This window comes from Trichomycterus rosablanca, chromosome 9 (genome assembly GCF_030014385.1).
Source record: "Trichomycterus rosablanca isolate fTriRos1 chromosome 9, fTriRos1.hap1, whole genome shotgun sequence".
Taxonomy (NCBI): Eukaryota; Metazoa; Chordata; class Actinopteri; order Siluriformes; family Trichomycteridae; genus Trichomycterus; species Trichomycterus rosablanca.
This window is the reverse complement of record NC_085996.1, coordinates 25530860-25550749: the sequence shown is the minus strand read 5'-3', so window position 1 is coordinate 25550749 and position 19890 is coordinate 25530860. Positions and strand designations below refer to the sequence as shown.

Genomic DNA, 19890 nt, shown 5'->3' with positions numbered 1-19890 from the left:
TAAAGAACAGCATGAAAGGGGGCTAACAAAGCATGCAGAGAAACAGATGGACTACAGTTAGTAATTGTAGAACTACAAAGTACTTCTGTATGGTAAATGGAGCTGATAAAATGGACAGCGAGTGTAGAAGAGGTGGTTTTAATGTTATGGCTGATCTGTGTATATAAGTGAGAATAATTGCATGTTCTCCCTGTGTCGGTGTGGGTTTCCTCTGGGAGCTCCGGTTTCCTCCCACAGTCCAAAGACATGCAAGTTAAGTGAATTAAATATAGAAAATTGCTTGTGATGATGTTTGATATTGAACTTGAACTGATGAATCATGTGTAACCTGCAACTAACTACCTGTTCTGTCATGAATGTAACCAAAGGCAGGCTGAGCGCCTACACGAACATCAATTGGCTTGTTGTTCAAGGATGGGTGCTGGTAGGGGATTCCTCATAACTGATGCAATTATGACCTCTGCTGGCTGATTGATGGCATCTGCACAGAGACGAGGGATAATGTGATCAGGGTGTGACTCTCCATACACAAAACTGATCTGCATATGAACTCGCCTTGTGCAGGAAAAGATGCAGTCGGCTACTGCACATGTGTCGGAGGGGGTGTGTGTTAGTCTTGGCTCTCAAGTGGAGGTCAATATCAGTAGGCAGGAAGCGTAATGCAATCGGGTAGTGGGATACGACCCATTAACTAACTAATTTTATATACACAGTATGCCAGGCTTGGTTTCAATTAAACATACTCCTAATTTGGTCAAATTTGAGCTATGATCTTTTCTGTATTTGAAATTTGAACAGTTTTCCACTTTAGTATTTTTGTTTTTTAGTCGGATATGAGAGGGTTGTATGGTGGCGAAGCCTGTAGTGCTTTTGACCCATAGAACCTAAGTCTCCAGGGTTACAAAATGCCTTTAGTCACTATCCAGGCATGTTTTGCATGTGTTTTCTACCAACATTCCAAATATATGCAAAAAGTGCTTTTAACTAACCCTGGGTATGAGCTGGTAAGTAAATGAGTGTGTGGTGCTATGCAGCATCCTGTCATGTTCAATTAAAAACTGTGAGTAACATTAAATCTGCCACTACCATGATCAGATTAAAGCTACTCCTAAAGGTAACAATCAACAATGATGTGTTGTGATTGTCATGTTGTGGAGTACTGTTTTATACTCACTTTGGGACATTAAAATCCAAGTTTAATCATCATGCAAAGTAAATAGTGCATAGAAATGGAAAATAAGTAAATCGTTAATTATACTTTTGCATTATTTACTAACAGTGTCAATAAAGCTTTGCATATTTTAAGAGGAAAAAAAGAAGCAAAAGAAAAAAAAACGCCTTGCCCGTTTGTGTGTCTGGCTTAATAAATACACAGTTTGGGGAGTTTATGTGAGAGTGTGATATAAATAACAAAAAATCTATTAGGGTTTTAATAAGGTCTGCAAGTACTTCTGAGGGTGCAGATTGTGTGTGTAAATTAACAAAATGGCAGCGATAAATCTGATGCACACTTTATAGTTCTCAGCACAAAACTACAGCCACTGTGTAAAGACTATAAGAAAGGAGAATAAACCAAGTATATACATTTTTGTAAACATTTTTTCAATATGGCTAAAATAATGGCAAAATGTGATGTCTTCTGTCAACATTCTGAAGTGTTTACCTTTCTTTTACTTTTATTGTTCTGCAATTACCTATGAGCAGTTTATTTTTCCACAGATCTATCAAATCTATTTAATTTACCTAATGCCATACCGTTAAATAAAACAAAGCACTTAATAATTATTATTACATCAAAATACACCGATCAGCCATACCGTTAAAACCACCTCCTTGTTTCTACACTTACTGTCCATTTTATCAGTTCCACTCCATATAGGAGCACTTTGTAGTTCTACAATTACTGACTGCTGTCCATCTGTTTCTCTGCATGCTTTGTTAGCCCCCTTTCATGCTGTTCTTTAATGGTCAGGACCCCCACAGGACCACCACAGAGCAGGTATTATTTAGGCGGTGGATCATTCTTAGCATTGCAGTGACAATGACATGTTGGTGGTGTGTTAGTGTGTGTTGTGCTGGTATGAGTGGATCAGACAGAGCAGCACTGCTGGAGTTTTTAAATACCGTGTCCACTCACTGTCACTATTAGACAGCCTGCCTAGTTGGTCCACCTTGTGGATGTAAAGTCAGAGACCACCGTTTATCTACTGCTGCTGTTTGAGTTGGTCATCTTTGAGATCTTTATCAGTGGTCACAGGACACTGCCCAAGGGGCACTGTTGGCTGGATATATTTTTGGTTGGTTGGTTTGGTTGACTATTCTCAGTCCAGCAGAGACAGTAAGGTTTTTAAAATCTCCAGCAGCGCTGCTGTGTCTTATCCACTCATACCAGCACAACACACACTAACACACCACCACCATGTTAGTGTCACTGCAGTGCTGAGAATGACCCACCACCCAAATAATACCTGCTCTGTAATGGTCCTCTGGGGGTCCTGACCACTGAAAAACAGCATGCAGAGAAACAGATGGACTACAGTCAGTAATTGTAGAACTACAGAGTGCTTCTATATGGTAAGTGGAGCTGATAAAATGGACAGTGAGTGTAGAAACAAGGTGGTTTTAATGTTATGGTTGACTGGTGTATAATCACTTTAAACAAAACATATTGGTGTTTGTTTTCATGGATGTTTATACTCGTCAGCTTTAATTCGATTAAAACACACCTAGCTCTGCCATTGATTTCTGGTGCTGTTTTGACTCCTTTATCCATTTTACCACATTTAGCTGTGTTTCTAGCATATTCCACCATGTATAGTGCATGTATGGCCCAGTATGGTGCATTGTTCTGACGACTGGCTCTCAAAATAGCCATATGTGCGTTATGTCCCTTTTATTATTATTGTTTTTAATTTTTATTTAGGTTAATTGTAATTTAGTGAGTGTGAACACTAAGCAAACCAGCATGAAAATGTAACAATGTATCATTTTCTTGGTTAGTCCAGACCAAAGGAACCAAACTTCAAGAATAAACACGTCCTTTAAGAGTTAACCGAGAACTGAATTTTCAGACGCTCAAGCCAAAGCAGCTACAACCTTTTTATTTGATCTCACTGGGTCCTTTCTGTGTATAGTTTGCATGTTCTCCCCGTACCTGCGTGGGTTTCCACCGGGAGCTCCGGTTTCCTCCCACAGTCCAAAGACATGCAAGTGAGGTGAATTGAAGGTACAAAATTGTCCATGACTGTGTTTGGCATTAAACTTGAACTGATGAATCTTGTGTAACCAGTAATTACCTGCCCAGTCATGAATGTAACCAAAGTGTGTAAAACATGACGTTAAGATCCTCATAAAATAAAAATAAATCTCACAGGTGTTACTTTACCTGCTACATTAAAAGTTCCTTCCTCATAACCTCAACTCTTTGCATGATGCAAAGTCCTGAAACTGCACACCAACATTATAATTAAGCCTTTAATGCACATGTTTAGAAGGAAAGCTATCGTCATTTTAAATAATACTGATTAAACAAACAAACCTGAATCAAGCTAAAGGGAGATAAACAGGCAGTTTAAACCCATTGAAGGGTGTTTAGTTTTCTAACAGAATGCATCAGGATGGCTAGGGGATGTCTGAATACTAATGCATTTCTTTAAATGCTGTTGCTAAGCTCATAATAAAAGTGTATTCTTACTAAACTAAATGCACACAGACCAGATTAAATTTCCATTTGTTTAATACAGATAGGATTTCACCACCATGCAGAAAAGTGCTTTAAACTTGACCTTAAATGACAGGTCGATTTGGACCACTTTTACTAGAACTGTGGATGTAGACGAGGACAACATAAACTCTCAGAATGCATTAACTTTTTTCATTATTCTGTTTATGCCTCTTTCCCCTTTTCTCCCAATCTAGTCAGATCCAATTACACAGTTATATCTCTGCTCCTCTGCTGCAAACACTGACTCTAACCGACCCTACCTAACACGGCCCCTCTGACAAATGTGCAACTGCTTCTTTTCAACTCCACAAGATCGTGTACGGAGAGTCACTGCTACAGCATTGATTTTCACTACTCCTCGTCTCTGTGCGGACGCCATCGTTTAGCCAGCAAAGGTCATAGCCGGACATAGCCAATCATGTCTGGCCAATAGCAGAGCTGGGATTTGAACCTGAGAGACTCAATGATGGTGCTTGAATCAGTGTCCTTCTCATTACCAGTACAGCTATGAGCTACCACTGCCTTTGTATATAATACTGTCCTTTTAGTACAACATTTGTTAAAGCCTTTCTCAGGTGGTGCAGCGGGATATTCCGCTACCACACCAGCGTCGAGATTTTGTCCTCGGTTCGAAACTCAGCGTTGCCACCGGTCGGCTGGGCGCCATCTGGCAGGCATAATTGGCAGTGCCTGCAGCAGATACTAATTGGCCACCGTATCTGCTAGGGTAGGACAACCGGACTATGTTGTGGGTGGGTGGGTCTGCACACGCTGTGTAAGGACCCTGATTGGCGGAAGAGACGCCTGAGCAGAATGCATGGGCGAGAAGAGGAGGGCTGTGCACGTGTCGGAAGAGGCGTGGGCAGCGACATGCTCTCCTCGGATGCAATCGGGTATCCCTCAGCAGCAGGAGACAAATTAACAGAAGACAAAACACATATTTTTACACAAAGAATGAGCTTTTGTGGATTATCCTTTCATATCCAATGATGAACTGTTACCAACTCACCACTATGGGAATGTTTTTAAAATGGTGTAACCTAAATATTCTATAAAATTTTCATTCTTACGTTGTCCCTGTTCCAAATATTGTAAACATTAAAAGTCATTTCTTTGTATTTTTGTATAAAAATATAACTCCTAGCTGCACCAGCTGATATAAAGATGTTGAGAAGTGAGTTGCTTCTAATGGAACAGAAAAGTGTGGCACTGTCATTGCAAAATGCCAACAACGAGACAAACTGGGTCAAAGCTAAACTAGAGCACATTATTAAGTCATTGAAACAGGATACACAGGATAGAACAGTATTAAGACAAATGACACCACTCTTTCCATGAAAAAACAATGGCATAGCCAGACTCAGTTTGCATTTTATTATTTGAATGCTGGGGTGGCACGGTGGTTCAGTGGGTAGCACTGACGCCTCACAGTAAGAGGGTCCTGGGTTCGATCCTGATTGCATGTTCTCCCCGTGTCTGCGTGGGTTTCCTCCGGGAGCTCCGGTTTCCTCCCACAGTCCAAAGACATGCAAGTGAGGTGAATTGGAGATACAAATTTGTCCATGACTGTGTTTAACATAAAACTTGTGAACTGATGAATCTTGTGTAACAAGTAACTACCGTTTGTCATGAATGTAACCAAAGTGTAAAACATGACATTAAAATCCTAATAAATAAATTAAATAAATATTTGAATGCTGCCTAACTAGACAATGGTGCAACATTATTCATCTAAGCTGCCATGGTTGAACCAAGCTTCATCACTACATCACAAGCAGTTTATGGCTGTAAACTAGGAGCTGATGCTTTCTGGAGGGGAGGAATAGTATTCCAATAATAGTTTAACAATTTAATAAATTAAATTATAAACCTAATTCAACATAAAAAATAACTTTGATTAAACGACTTAATTTTTCTTGGCCGCGAAGGTGGCGCAGCGGTAAAAACACACGCTGGCACCAGAGCCGGGATCTCGAATACATCGTATTGAATCTCAGCTCTGCCTGCCGGCTAAGGCTGAGCGGCCACATGAACAACGATTGGCCTGTTGTTCAGATATGGGCGGGACTAAGCCGGATGGGGTCTCTCTCTCATGACTGGTGCAATTACGACCTCTGCTGGCTGATTGATGGCACCTGCACAGAGATGAGAAAAGAGTGCTCTCAGGGTGTGTCTCTCCGTACACAACGCTGAACTGCACTGCACTACACTCGTCAAAGTGTAGGTGATAAGATGCATACGGCATGCTGCACGTGTCGGCAGGGGGCGTGGGTTAGCTTCGTTCTCCTCAATCAGAGCAGGGATCGGCATTGGTGGAGAGAAAGAAAATGCATAAAGTTTTTTTTTTTTTAACTACTTAATTTTTCCTAACATGTTCTTTGTTGTTTTGTGCAGATTACACCAGCAGTTGTGGAAAGTTTATGGGAAACCTCTCAAAATTTCCCCTAAGTGTAAGTCAATGAGTACATGTATAAGTGAGTAATGTCCTGCCATGGACTAAACCCCTGTCCAAGTGTTTACTACGGAAAGGTAAAAGTAATTTCAGCCAACCAATATATGTTTTTAGTCCTAAATGATGGATATGATGTGTAAAAGTCTGCAAAATGAACTGGTACTCACAGCATGACCAATTAGGGCGTGCGCCAACTCATGACCCATTACAAAAACCAGCTGATGGATATCAACAATGTCCAGCATTCCTGTAAATACAAATACCTTCCCATCCTTTACACAACACACACAAACACACAACCACACACAAACACACATTATCAGAAATCAATCACAACCTGGCTGCAACCAAATTGTTTTGTTAATAGTGTATAAATCAAGCTACACATTTTGTTTAATGTGTAAAAATGTCTATCCTTATCAATAAACCAGTCATTTGCAGTACTACAAACTGCCCCGAAAACCACCTGAAAAATGAACTAATCTGATGACATTTAGTCATACACATTTCCACTGTCTTTTAGTCCATATGAGATTAGCTTGGGACCAGAATTGATGCATGGCTTTCTCTATGTATAGAGTTTCTGGTTGCATTTCTCAGGAGTAATTTGCAATGCTCATTTAACACAGCGAAGAACATGTGGCTATATTTATCAGAGCAGCATGATCATTTCTCATGCAAAGCTGTCTGAGGACTCAAAGGTCACGCACATTCAACAGTGGTTTCTGGCCTTGCCCGGCATGGACTGAGATTTCACTGGATTCCTTGAATCTATCTATTATGTGTGACAGATAGGGCTCTCCTAAATTCACAGAAGAACGTGCAGAGGAATGTGCATGTGTAATTTCACGGACCTCGTTTTTCAAAAATCACAGATTTTCAAGCCACATTTCACGGGAGTCATTAAATAACACTCATAAATTGAATGATGAAATAAATTGAAGCTACAATACACAGCACAGTCTACCCTAAAGATTGAATGTAAACCTAGAACATTCACGTGTGAGGCATCACGTGACGTGTGAGGCATCATGTTAATGAAAATTCTCATCCGTGTTTTGACACCCTTCTCCCCAGAGCGTCCACAGAATTGGTTGGGAGTTTCCCAAACTCAGTTACCTGAGTAGTGTTTTTAGCTGCTTTATACTTTGACATCTTGGACATTTTGATTAACTGATTGCTAATGCCAAGTTCACACTACACGACTTTCCAAGTTGTCAGGTCGCTGTACAGTTCACACTACACGACTGGATCTCTTGTAATAGAGAGTCTTTCATGTCTGTGTTTTGTTTGTTTGTGTTTATTGCCATTCCAGCTCAATTAGGCTATGTACAAGGCATTAGAGGTGGGTTCAATACCAAGTTTAAGCTTAGTGAAAGTTAATGTACTATATTTGGCTTTAATCTTTAGGTAATTCAACAAATTCAGGATTTTTGTGGGTTATTGCGTTCGAAGAGGTCTTTCATATTTGTGTCTCTGTAAAATATTTTTCTAGTTTCTTTGATGGCTTGGCATTCTGTCAGGATATCATGTCGGTGTGGCTTTCACACTACACGACTGATCGGCGATAGGGGGTTTCACACTACACGATCTATCACCAACTGGAATCGCAGGCGAGCTTCTCTGGTCTCCCAAACTACATTTGTCACGCGATAAGTGACAAGGGGTTTAATGATACCATGTCCAAAAATGCACGTCAACAAGTGGCGAGCGATCAAAGTTTGTGTGCTGATGGGCAGCATAAAAGCAACTAGGAAAAATAAATGTATCTGAGTGGATTTGGCTACGTGGCCAGCAGGGATTGTTTGTTCTATAGTAAGTTGGAGGTTAATAAATATTTTTGCAATGCAACGTTGGTGTTATGTTTATACTTGAGCGTGTGCCCCGGTCCCACCTTTTTACAACTCCTCCCCTGCGTTTCTCCTCACCCCGTAGCTTGCGTTCTCATAGGCTGTTCAACACCGCACTCATTGCCAGTCGGCCAACTTATATCCAGATATTTAGCAAGCTAGATAATTATATTCAGATAATTATTTAGATAATTATCGCAGAGCGCTCGGATCGAGTTGTTGAGTAGTTCACACATAGCGATCGAGAGCCGAGTTTCGAACGCAGAGTTGCTCGCGAGCCGGCAAAGTGAACCAGTCAGCAAGTGAAAATCAGGGCAAAAATCGTGTAGTGTGAACTAGGCATAACTGGATTGCCATAGAATTGCTAGGACCGCCTAATAGTGCCAATTAACCAGTAAACATGAGGCACTTGAATGCTATGTGAATTAAAAATGTTAAATTGCTAAACTTACATTTTGAATTTCACAGCAAATTGCATATTACACTGGAAAAGGCTGGTCCCATGACGCTATTTTCACGGCCATGAATTAGGTAAGGCCTTAGTAAAAGATGATGAAAACTTAAATAATTTGCATGTTGTGATTGTATCTGTATCTTTATTAAATAACGTTTCTGAACTGATTCACAATTCTCTCACAAAGTCATGAGCAAGAACCAAGCTTTGCTAGAAAGGACTGAGTCTTTATATCCCTTTATATCCAATCATAATACTCTCATCTGTTACCACTTCACTTCACAGTTCAATTATGAACTGTATGTATGCGTGCCATTTCAAAAGATCATGGCTGACACTGAACTTCACTGAACTACAACTACATTTTCAGGATTCAACCAAATTCAAATTATTCTGTTGATTTACTCTTGATTGACTTACAGGCAAAACAAAGGCATTGTTCAAAGGACTCGCTACCACATGAACTGTCCAGGGTATAGAATTAATTCCATCAATGTCCTGGTTTCTCTGTACCAAGTACTGTATCACCTGCTCAACCACCTGATGCTTGGGGTCTGAAACAGGGAGAAACAATTTCTCATACTTCTTTATGCACTGGTTAGGAGAGAAAGGGGAAAAAGAGGGGACAGGGCAGAGAGAACAAGCATTAATATTTGTGGTTGCATTAAGAAATAAATAATTAAAGCTTTATTACTTAAATCACACTAATTGGTCCATACACTGTAAAACAAATGTAACTTCTTTATTATTGTAAATACCTTTTTTATATAACATTATTAACATTGTACATGTTTACTCCCTTACACAGGGTCCTTTCTTTGTGAAGTTTGCATTGTGGGTGTCTTCCAGATGCTCCGGTTTCCTCCCACAAATCCATGCAGTCATGCCTACTAGAAATTGCCCTGTGCCTGTGTGTGTGTGTTTGCCCTGTGATAGACTGGCGACCTGTCCGGGGTGTTTACTGCATTTTGCCCAATGAATCAGACCCACCGCATCTGATAAATGACATGCTTCCAACTTTGTGGCAACAGTCTGGCAAATGCTATTTTTTTTACCACGACTGTGTCCTTGTGGACAAACAGGTATTTTGATGCATGGTTTGATGAGTGTGGTGTTGACAGCTGCACAAAACTGAAATAAATAACTGTTTCCAGTTTAGAGAGCTAGGCCTTCTCGTCAAACAGGCCTGAGCTCTCAAATAGTCTTTTGACTAAATGAGCACAAATTCTTAAGGACAGACTTCAGAAATCTAGAAATGCTGGCATTATATTACACCAATTTATGCAAGGAACATAGTATCATAGGACAGAGTGACTAACTTATTGATTAAAACAGTCCTACCTCCTCAGAAGCATGTTGGGCAAGCTGCATAAAGTTTTCTCTGCTGAAAACCATTAACCTGCTTCTGCCCGTCACAGGAGACTCTTCCAGGTGGGTCAGGAGAAAGAGTGAAATAAAAACCAGCAGCCCGGTGCCAGCTCCTACAAGGTACCATCGCCGCTGCCTTGTCCACTCACGAAAGAGCTGCTTCTTATTGGGTGGCAAGCTTTTCCACCATTTTCTGATACTTCTACAAGGGAGAAATACGTTACTCATATAAGGGGTGTAAAAGTGATGCACAGTTCAAAAATGTTTGACAATGTATAGACCGTTTCAATGAGGGTAAACAATAACAACGCTACTGCGCATGTCTGTTCCTTTCGCCTTTCCGGTAGCGCCACTTTTAAACATCCATCCAGCTGTCAACATGACGAGCTCGTACTTTGCGAGTCTCCCGAACGCGGAACAAACGCGATATTAGCAGAAATGAATGATAGATCATCAAGTATCTGTACCGGACCCTTTTGAGGAGAATTTAAGAAGTGTTTTTCCGCTGACCTAAAACGTTTGCCTGAGGTAACATACCCAGACGTGTATCACTACCCTGTTGAAACGGAGTGTGTTTACACCAGAGAGGCAGTGAAAGCACACCGCAGTTTGGACGCATACAATTAATTATTAAAATAATTATTGTGTCATCTCCCCTTTTGTGTCTGTTGAGTTAAGAGCCATTATAATATGATAAAAATATGACAAACCACAGTGAATTACTTCTCATCTGAATTAGAACATATTAGCTAATGCTAAAACGATTTTTTTATAGCCTAACTGGAAATACATGAAATATATTACAGTAAGCACAATGTACTCATAAATAGAATGTTTACTTTTTGTATTACAAAAGTAGAACCATGTTTCTTTACAGGTCTGTGTGTCATTTAATAATTAAGCTAAGCTAATTATTACAGCTAATTAAGCCGTTAATATAATTCCATATAGTGACATTTCCCCAAAATATAGTCCTATAAAGTTATGGCTTTTACATCGTATTCTCAGGAAAATGTAAACTTTTTAAGGCTTATGTTAGGTTTATGTTTATTCTGTTCTATTAATACAAATATTAAGCGCCTGCATATTTTAATACACTTAAGCTAAACGTCAGGGACAAGACACCAAGAGAACAGCGTTTAAGTGAGTACATTTGTTCACAATATTTTATTATGAAATAATATATATTACATTTATTATAAGAGTTGATGGTGGGTATCCAGCCGGCTCTATTTACAGCAGCAATCCAAGCGTTTCGCTGTGCGTTGTCTTTTGGAAATCTGTTCACCTTAATTTCTGAAAGCAAGTTTGTACCTGGCCTGAGGGAACATCCGACAACCGAACAACACGGTCCTAACTTTAATTTAGACATACTGTCAGTAAATCACAACTGAACTAGCGCAAAAGAATTGAAGCAGTTGTGGTCAATCGCTGTTGTTCTGAGCGCTGTTTACCACCAAGCGGAAGCGTCTTAGGAACATCAACGTCACTTCCTGGACTCATGAATATTCATTTGAAACGGTCTATATAATATAAAAACTAAACATCACATTCAACTATAAGCTATCAGCCTGCTTTATTTTGGGAATGTTTTTCTCAAGATTTTGGAACATGACAGCAAGGATTTACTTGTGTGAAGACAACTTTACCAGCATCTGTTAGCCTGGATGACCTATCACTTTTCAGCTGCTGCTGCTGCTGCTGCTCCTAGAGGGGGCCCTAATGGTCAGGATTGCGGTGGGTCCGAAACCAACAGGAATCAGTGAGCCCAAGACATGAACACGAGGCTGAAGTTAGTTACTTATTCGCGGCTTCCGATTCGTTTGGTTACTTATTCGCAGCTTCTTATTTAGCGGCTGAAGTTGGTTCCTTATTCATAAAGGGAGCGTTCGCCATGGATATTTGCTGCACACTTTATATTTTACCGACATAAATCAACTAAATGAAGACGTGAACATAATTTTTTTGGCTGATTCTCATCGTGATATTGTCAATGTAAAAATGTGATTCAAATATAATTAAAATATTTACTTTGTAAAATATTTTTTCAATTCATTCTTTCAGGCTGCATTTCCACTGTAAGGAAAACCTATTTTTATTCAGAAGCATACTGGTGGCATAATTCAAGTCGGGCCAGACAAATAACAAATCCATCATACAGAACTGGTACCTCTCTGTAAGAAAAAGTTGATTTTAGACTGGCCCAAGTTCATTTTATACCTAAAATCTATAGCCAACATGGCACACTCAGCAATGGTGCAAATGACAAATAACAAATTCATTACATAGAACTGGTCCCTCTCTGTAAGAAAAAGTTGATTTTAGACTGGCCCAAGTTCATTCTATACCTAAAATCGAACTGGCAACATGGCACACTCAGCAATGGTGCACATGAAAATTGATCAAAGGGGCAATTTCAGAAGCAAACTGGTGGCATAATTCAAGTCGGGCCAGACAAATAACAAATCCATTATACAGAACTGGTCCCTCTTTATAAGAAAAAGTTGATTTTAGACTGGCCCAAGTTCATTCTATACCTAAAATCGAACTGGCAACATGGCACACTCAGCAATGGTGCACATGAAAATTAATTCAAAGGGGCAATTTCAGAAGCATACTGGTGGCATAATTCAAGTCGGGCCAGACAAATAACAAATTCATTATACAGAACTGGTCCCTCTTTATAAGAAAAAGTTGATTTTAGCCTGGCCCAGGATCATTTTCTAACAAAAATCAAACTGGCAACATGGCACACTCAGCAATGGTGCACATGAAAATTGATTCAAAGGGGCAATTTCAGAAGCATACTGGTGGCATAATTCAAGTCGGGCCAGACAAATAACAAATCCATTATACAGAACTGGTCCCTCTTTATAAGAAAAAGTTGATTTTAGACTGGCCCAAGTTCATTCTATACATAAAATCGAACTGGCAACATGGCACACTCAGCAATGGTGCACATGAAAATTGATTCAAAGGGGCAATTTCAGAAGCATACTGGTGGCATAATTCAAGTCGGGCCAGACAAATAACAAATTCATTATATAGAACTGGTCCGTCTTTGTAAGAAAAAGTTGATTTTAGCCTGGCCCAGGATCATTTTCTAACTAAAATCGAACTGGCAACATGGCACACTCAGCAATGGTGCACATGTAAATTTATTCAAAGAGAAAACAAATTAACCAAAAAGAAGAATTCTCTCCCTGTAAGCAATTTTTAAATTTTATTACTTGAGAGAACATGGCAATCATATTAAGAAGTTGCAATCTTTGCCACTGTCTCATGGGGGCCCTTCACTATACAGCCTACTTGTTCATGTGACGAACGCAAGTCGCATATGCGTTAAACAGCTTTTAATGAGCAGAACCACGAACAAACACGGACTAGTGAACACTGACTAGCAGTAATTTAAAAATAGGCACAAATGTAGACCACAACAATAACCAGTACAAACAAACACAAACGGAAACCACCACAGTAAGTAGCAAAAGAAAAAACAGGATAGAGGAGTAGGCCTATTTGGACACACAGGTAAAGTAAAGTGATATCTGATTTGGAGGTATGAAATTAGTTGTCCTTCCTGAGAGAAAAGGGCTAGATCTGGCCAGATGCTGAAATAGGCTTTGAAAATACCAATGGAAATTGAGTTTAAGGAATAAATTTTTGATGAATGGAATCACAATTGGCAGGTCAGTGTAAAACAAGATTTTTGTACAGGGAAAAACCTGATCGTGACGGACTTATTGTTTTTCTGTCTGTGCATGAATAATGCCTTCAGTATAGCTTTTAAACGTTTTTAAAATACAATCTTAAATTGCACTAGATGTAGCATGTTGCCAGTTCATTTGAATCAATTTTCATGTGCACCATTGCTGAGTGTGCCATGTTGCCAGTTCGATTTTAGGTATAGAATGAACTTGGGCCAGTCTAAAATCAACTTTTTTTTACAGAGAGGGACCAGTTCTGTATGATGGATTTGTTATTTGTCTGGCCCGACTTGAATTATGCCACCAGTATGCTTCTGAATAAAAATAGGTTTTCCTTACAGTGGAAATGCAGCCTGAAAGAATGAATTGAAAAAATATTTTACAAAGTAAATATTTTAATTATATTTGAATCACATTTTTACATTGACAATATCACGATGAGAATCAGCCAAAAAAAATATGTTCACGTCTTCATTTAGTTGATTTATGTCGGTAAAATATAAAGTGTGCAGCAAATATCCATGGCGAACGCTCCCTTTATGAATAAGGAACCAACTTCAGCCGCTAAATAAGAAGCTGCGAATAAGTAACCAAACGAATCGGAAGCCGCGAATAAGTAACTAACTTCAGCCTCGTGACATGAACACACCCTGAACAGGAAGCCAATCAAACACAGGGATACCACAGCCATCCACCCCCAACCCTCAAAGACAGAGATATTCTTACCTTCCCAGAATAACGGCTGCGACCTTCTGCACATGTTTGGTCAGCAGTAGAAGAACAAGCGGTGCAGGAGCAGCATACAAGCGAGCCGATGTGGAAAACTTCTGAATCGGTTCACTTCTGAATCGGTTCAAAGGAACGTTACGGGCACATTCTGCAACGGAGCAACTGATTCCTCGAAACGTTTTCCGCTTTAAACATAACGATGTAACTGATTGTAAACGATAAGCAGAGTATTTACTAGGTAATCCAACCTGAGATAACGACCTAAAATCCTGGTATAAATGGAGCCCGGGGTTTGTAAAAACACCATTAACCCTGTGCAGATGACACTGGAGTCGGTTCAGAGTCGGTAAAGTAAATGTTCTTACGCTTTTAAAAAGACAAGTGTAGACCAAAACCATTTTGCCAGAAATGTTACAAAAATGTTAACTATTAACATTTGGTAAATTTGAGCGATAATTGACTTAAATTCATGTCATTCAGAGACCTTCATATAACTACAAAACGACGACGTTACCTGTAAAAATTTCATGGGCTTAGCGTCAAGTGTTCACTGGACTCCATGGGCTTAGCGTCAAGTGTTCACTGGACTCGGAAGCACGTTTCATCGGGTTGCCAGGTATGCTGTTAAAAAGTACCCTAATGAAAATAATATCCAACCTAATGTAAAAGTATTTCACCTTTACATTTTTGGCATTTAGTCCAAAACGACTTGCAGTTGTGACAGTACACAGTCTAAGCAATTGAGGGTTAAGGGTCTTGCTCAAGGGCCCAACAATGGAAACCTGGCAAAGGTGTGGCTTGAACCGGCAACCTACATTACATTACATTTACATATTCAGCATTTAGCAGGCACCTTTATCCAAAACTTCAAATTGAGACATTGAATTGTGTACATTGCAATCAATTGAGGGTTCAGGGCCTTGCTCAAGGGCCCAAAAGTGGCAAGCTGGTAGATGGTGGGCTTAACTTAACTTTACAGCACCCGTTGTCTCAGGAGGGCACACAAAATTAAAAAAGACAGTACACACCCAGGGTACCTGATGTTCGAACCGCTACCCTCTGGTAGACGTTACAGGCAAACTAAGGACATATAGACTGAGAGACAGTTTTTACAACATGGCCATAGCTCTGTTAAACAAACATGTGACACATCGCGTGTCATTTCAATGGGTCTCGTGCAATTTCATATTTCACTTTTAATGGGCAAATGTGCAACTTATAATTTAAATGTAAAAATTTCAATGGGACAAGTGCAATCGCTTCTGTTCAGCTTTGTTTTGTTTGAGTGTTGATTTATAATTGTATATATAGCGCTATAGTTTGCTGTTGTTGTTTTCTACACCAAGGGGGTACTTCAATTTCGTTGTGCAAGTGTACAAGTACAATGTGCAATGACAATAAAGGATTAATTCATTCATAAACCAGCGACCTTCCGGTTACTAGTCCTTTGCCTTAACTACTAAGCTAACACTGCCCTGTACATAAACCACTAACTACAACTGCCCTACAATATATTAAACCACATATAAATTAAGTCAGAAATATATATTTTTTACAATTTGACATGACAAAATGTGAGTTATTTCACAAAGGTCCAAATTACATTGACAGCAACATGTTTACCATTGTTTCTAAAACGTTTTAATTGTTTTGGAATTAAAGGAAGGGTACTAATTAAATCAAAAGCCTGTTGTCTGATTTTACAATGTTTTTACCGTTTCAACTGAGAAGGAATGTCTTTCTCTTTTTTTAGGTTCCAGGTTACATTTCTTTATGCAGCGACAGACTGTGTTAAGTGACAATAGTTTTCCAAAGTACTCCCTATAATTTTCACAGTATGATAGTAACTTATGCAAATCTGTGTTGTTATTCCGGGCTTGAAGGTTAAACACATTCAACAGAAGAGGAATGTGTTTCTCTTTTTTCAGGTTCCGGGGGGGTATTCCAGTTTAACAAACTTCAAACTTAAACCTGAACTCCGAGTTGACTTATCTCACCGTGTCATAGCCGGAGTTTTCTGTTCCAGAAAAGCGGTTCAGGGTTAGATTACTCAAGTCTGAGTAGATTGAACCCAGCAGAAGCGCGTTCACTGTTAACTCTAAACAGGCATTCTCAATGGAGTGGCGATAAATGGATTCATCATGGATGTGAATGAAAGAAAAAGTAGTCTGTAATATTTTACACCAATAGAACTGTTTATTTTAATGTTTGCATGTGCAGATCATGAAAATGTTTTAAATGTAAAAGTAATACAGCATCGTCCGTAAAAAAAAGATGTCGCAAATGGCAAAAAAAAGTTAGTTAAATGTGAGTTAATGCGTGAGTTTAAATTCAATAAAAAAAACTTGTTGAAACATAATTCAACATTTAGCAGAAGGATAGGGCAAAATGTTTAATATGTCAGTTTGTCACGATTTTACACGTTTTTTCCCTTTCATTTACTCAATCTAGGTGTAATCCAAGTGGAATCAGATGCACATAGCAGCAGATAAAAATAAAATACAAAAACTGTCTATGTTCAAGGCATGTTTATTTAATGTAAATAATTAGTTTGTAGTGCATAAACTGTGGAATATTAAGAACTGCATTGGTAGTCTGAACACTTTATATTGCCATCTCTACAGTGATTGGTGGTGTGGTTTTGAGCCTTCTGCAATTGTTAGTGAGCTAAATGTCCCTAGATCCTGATGAGTTTAAATAATGTTCTTTAATCCAAAAAAAAAAAAAAACACTGTTGAAGGATGATAGAGAAACCATCTCCTCTGCCTCAAGGTGGGATGATATTGGGAGGCCTATAGAGGTACAGGATATGTTGGACATAGAGCATGGCATTTCATTTGATCTACCATGGTAATGTGTGTGACTGTCCTCTAACAGAATGTGATGGGCAGTCCCGAATCAGATGAGGGACCATCCACATCCAAAGCTCAGCTTAGAACAGTAAAAATGTCTTACCAAATATCTGAAATATTGAGAACACAAAAAGCTATGTTTGATCATAACATGCTATTTTTGCCTTTTTCTTTCAAGTTGGGTGTAAATGATATATACAAGGTCCATCTGGAGAAACAAATTGCAAAGTGTGATCCTCAGGTTGAGCATATAAAACAGACAAGGCTAGAAATTTAGTTGCTTGAATTTAAGATGGGTGTCAGTGCGAAGGGTGTATAAATATAAATGTTCTTACTAAAGAATAAGGACAAGGAAATTAACTCGTTGCACTGTTTTATTTTCAGTGATCATGCACAGAGCCTGACCATTTGGCTTCAATATTTGTAATGTGGGTAGCATCACATAAGATCTTGATGGAGAACAGTAAGTTGCAGAATGTGTATTAAATGTTACACTGTTTTATTTAAAACATTTGTTTATTTTTTAAGATAATGGTCACTACCTGTACGTGGAGGGATATTCTGTCTGCTGTTCACCTAATCCTTTTCATTTTCTGCTGGTGCTTTAATGGGAATGTGGGCTCCATCCATGCAGCCACTAACCCTTGAGAATCCTTAAGATGGTGCAGAGCAATTTTTTTATTACTTTTCAGTTTTTATCTTTATTATTAAAGACAAACCTGCTATTCTGTAGCATTTATCTTTGATGTTTATTACAGACAAACAAGAGTTTCAATGCTAGGCATACTTTTTGGATGGACCAACATACAAAAAACGGAGAGCAATGCATAAAGTCTGCAAAGAAGTGAGGGCTGATCCACAAAGTGTAATATTGCAAATGTGTAAAAAATAATACCTGAATTTACCTCAATATGTAGTAAAATCATTCTTTGACATAATTTTGCAAAGACAGAATTTTTCTTGTGTACAGATAGGGTTTTCATTCATTAATGTGACTGTATATATATATATGTATATATATATATATATATATATATATATATATATATATATATATATATATATGTGTGTATATATATATATATGTATATATATATATATATATATATATATATATATATATATATATATATATATATGTGTGTATATATATATATATGTATATATATATATATATATATATATGTACACACCCTGTTTTAAGTTTAATTTAACACCCTGTTTTAAGTTTAACAATCATGTTTGGGGTTAATTACAATTAATTTGAACCACAAATTATTTTAGTTTACTAAACTGTGTGTGTGTTAAAGGTATTCTATATTAATCCATAACATTCCATTCATAATGTTATAATTAATGCTATAACAAGCCTTTTTATTAATATTGTGATTAATAATGTTGCAACTGCCCCTTGTTGCAACCGTCCCCACTCTCCCCGAATTGACTGATAAAAACGGAAAGGTTTGCAGAGAAATTAATCGGGAAATGACTAATCTGAGTTTAATGACTCGTTTCCGTTTAAGATCTCTTCGAATAATTAGCGCGTCGGGATCCACTGGATCCTGGAGTAAAGAACCCGCCGGGTTTACATGAGAAAAGTGTGTAACCCCGGGTTAGGTTTAAGTTAACCTGCCAGCGAGCAGGTTAGCTTCAGAGCGTAAATTGCTATAGTAACTGACACAGGCTCTCTTTAATCTCGGTTTTTGGAACGGAAAACCCCGAGTTTTCCTTAATTCTGAGTTAATTTACCCGGTTTAATCACTTAACCCGCTTTCTGGAATACCCCCCGGGTTACGGGTTGCCGCAGGCTTAGAAATAGGGACTTTGTGAGAGACTGGCCGGGGTGCTGCCTGGAATTTAATGGAGGACGAGCAACGTGGTGCTGACGTGGTAAAATTACTCCCACTTGGACTTTCATTGGTGTAAACAGTGCAACTGTTTTTATTGAAAACAATTAAACGAAATGAGATTTGTATAAACATACCCATTTATAGAGGCTGCTTTAAAGTCTAACTTTTGCGCTAATTCCACGGACATGGCAACAGTGCGCTACATCAACAATCGCCTCCTTCTACCATATGTGAATGTAGTTCCGTTTTGAAATCATCTTTGCCTACTTGCAGGGTTATAAAGTGATTATATATATATATATATATATATATATATATATATATATATATATATATATATATATATATGCGCTATCGGGACGGGGCAATTTAGGTCTAGTAATGAGGTGAAAAAACTAAAGGTGATGTGAACAGGTACAAAAGCAGCATCCAGGAAAGGCTGAGTCTTTGATGAGCAAAGATGGCCAAAGGATCTCCAGTTTGTCAACAAATGCATGAGAACATTGAAATGATTAAAAACAATGAACCTCAAAGAAACATTGGAAGAGATTTGCATATTTCTCCCTCTACAGTGCATAATATCATTAAACAGTTCAAGGACTCAAACAGTTCAAGAAATTTAAATGCGTAAAGGCCAAGGGCGCAAGCTTAAGCTGAAAGCCCATGATCTTCTATCCCTCAGACAGCACTGCATCAAGAACTAACTCTTAACAATAACTGATATAACCACATGGGTGAGGGATTACTTTGGCAAACCTTTACCAAGCACTACAATACGGAGTTACATGCACAAATACCACTTAAAACTTTACTAATAATAATAATAATAATAATACATTCAACTTATATAGCGCCTTTCATAATACCCAAGGACGCTTCACATAGTAATTACAGTCAAGAACAA

At 38.5% G+C, this 19890-nt stretch overlaps 1 protein-coding gene across 1 annotated transcript in view; it reads right to left on the bottom strand.

Moving 5' to 3' along the window:
• The window catches only part of oma1 (OMA1 zinc metallopeptidase), a 35218-nt gene extending 15975 nt beyond the window's left edge, over window positions 1-19243 (bottom strand). The window contains exons 1-6 of the mRNA XM_063002496.1: window positions 19212-19243; window positions 18904-19071; window positions 14282-14398; window positions 9822-10050; window positions 8901-9074; window positions 6344-6448 (exon numbers count right to left, since the gene is read on the bottom strand). Of these exons, the coding sequence (XP_062858566.1) occupies window positions 6344-6448; window positions 8901-9074; window positions 9822-10050; window positions 14282-14398; window positions 18904-19071; window positions 19212-19243 (825 nt within the window). The remainder of the gene's footprint in view (window positions 1-6343; window positions 6449-8900; window positions 9075-9821; window positions 10051-14281; window positions 14399-18903; window positions 19072-19211) is intronic.
• Window positions 19244-19890: the final 647 nt, after the last annotated feature.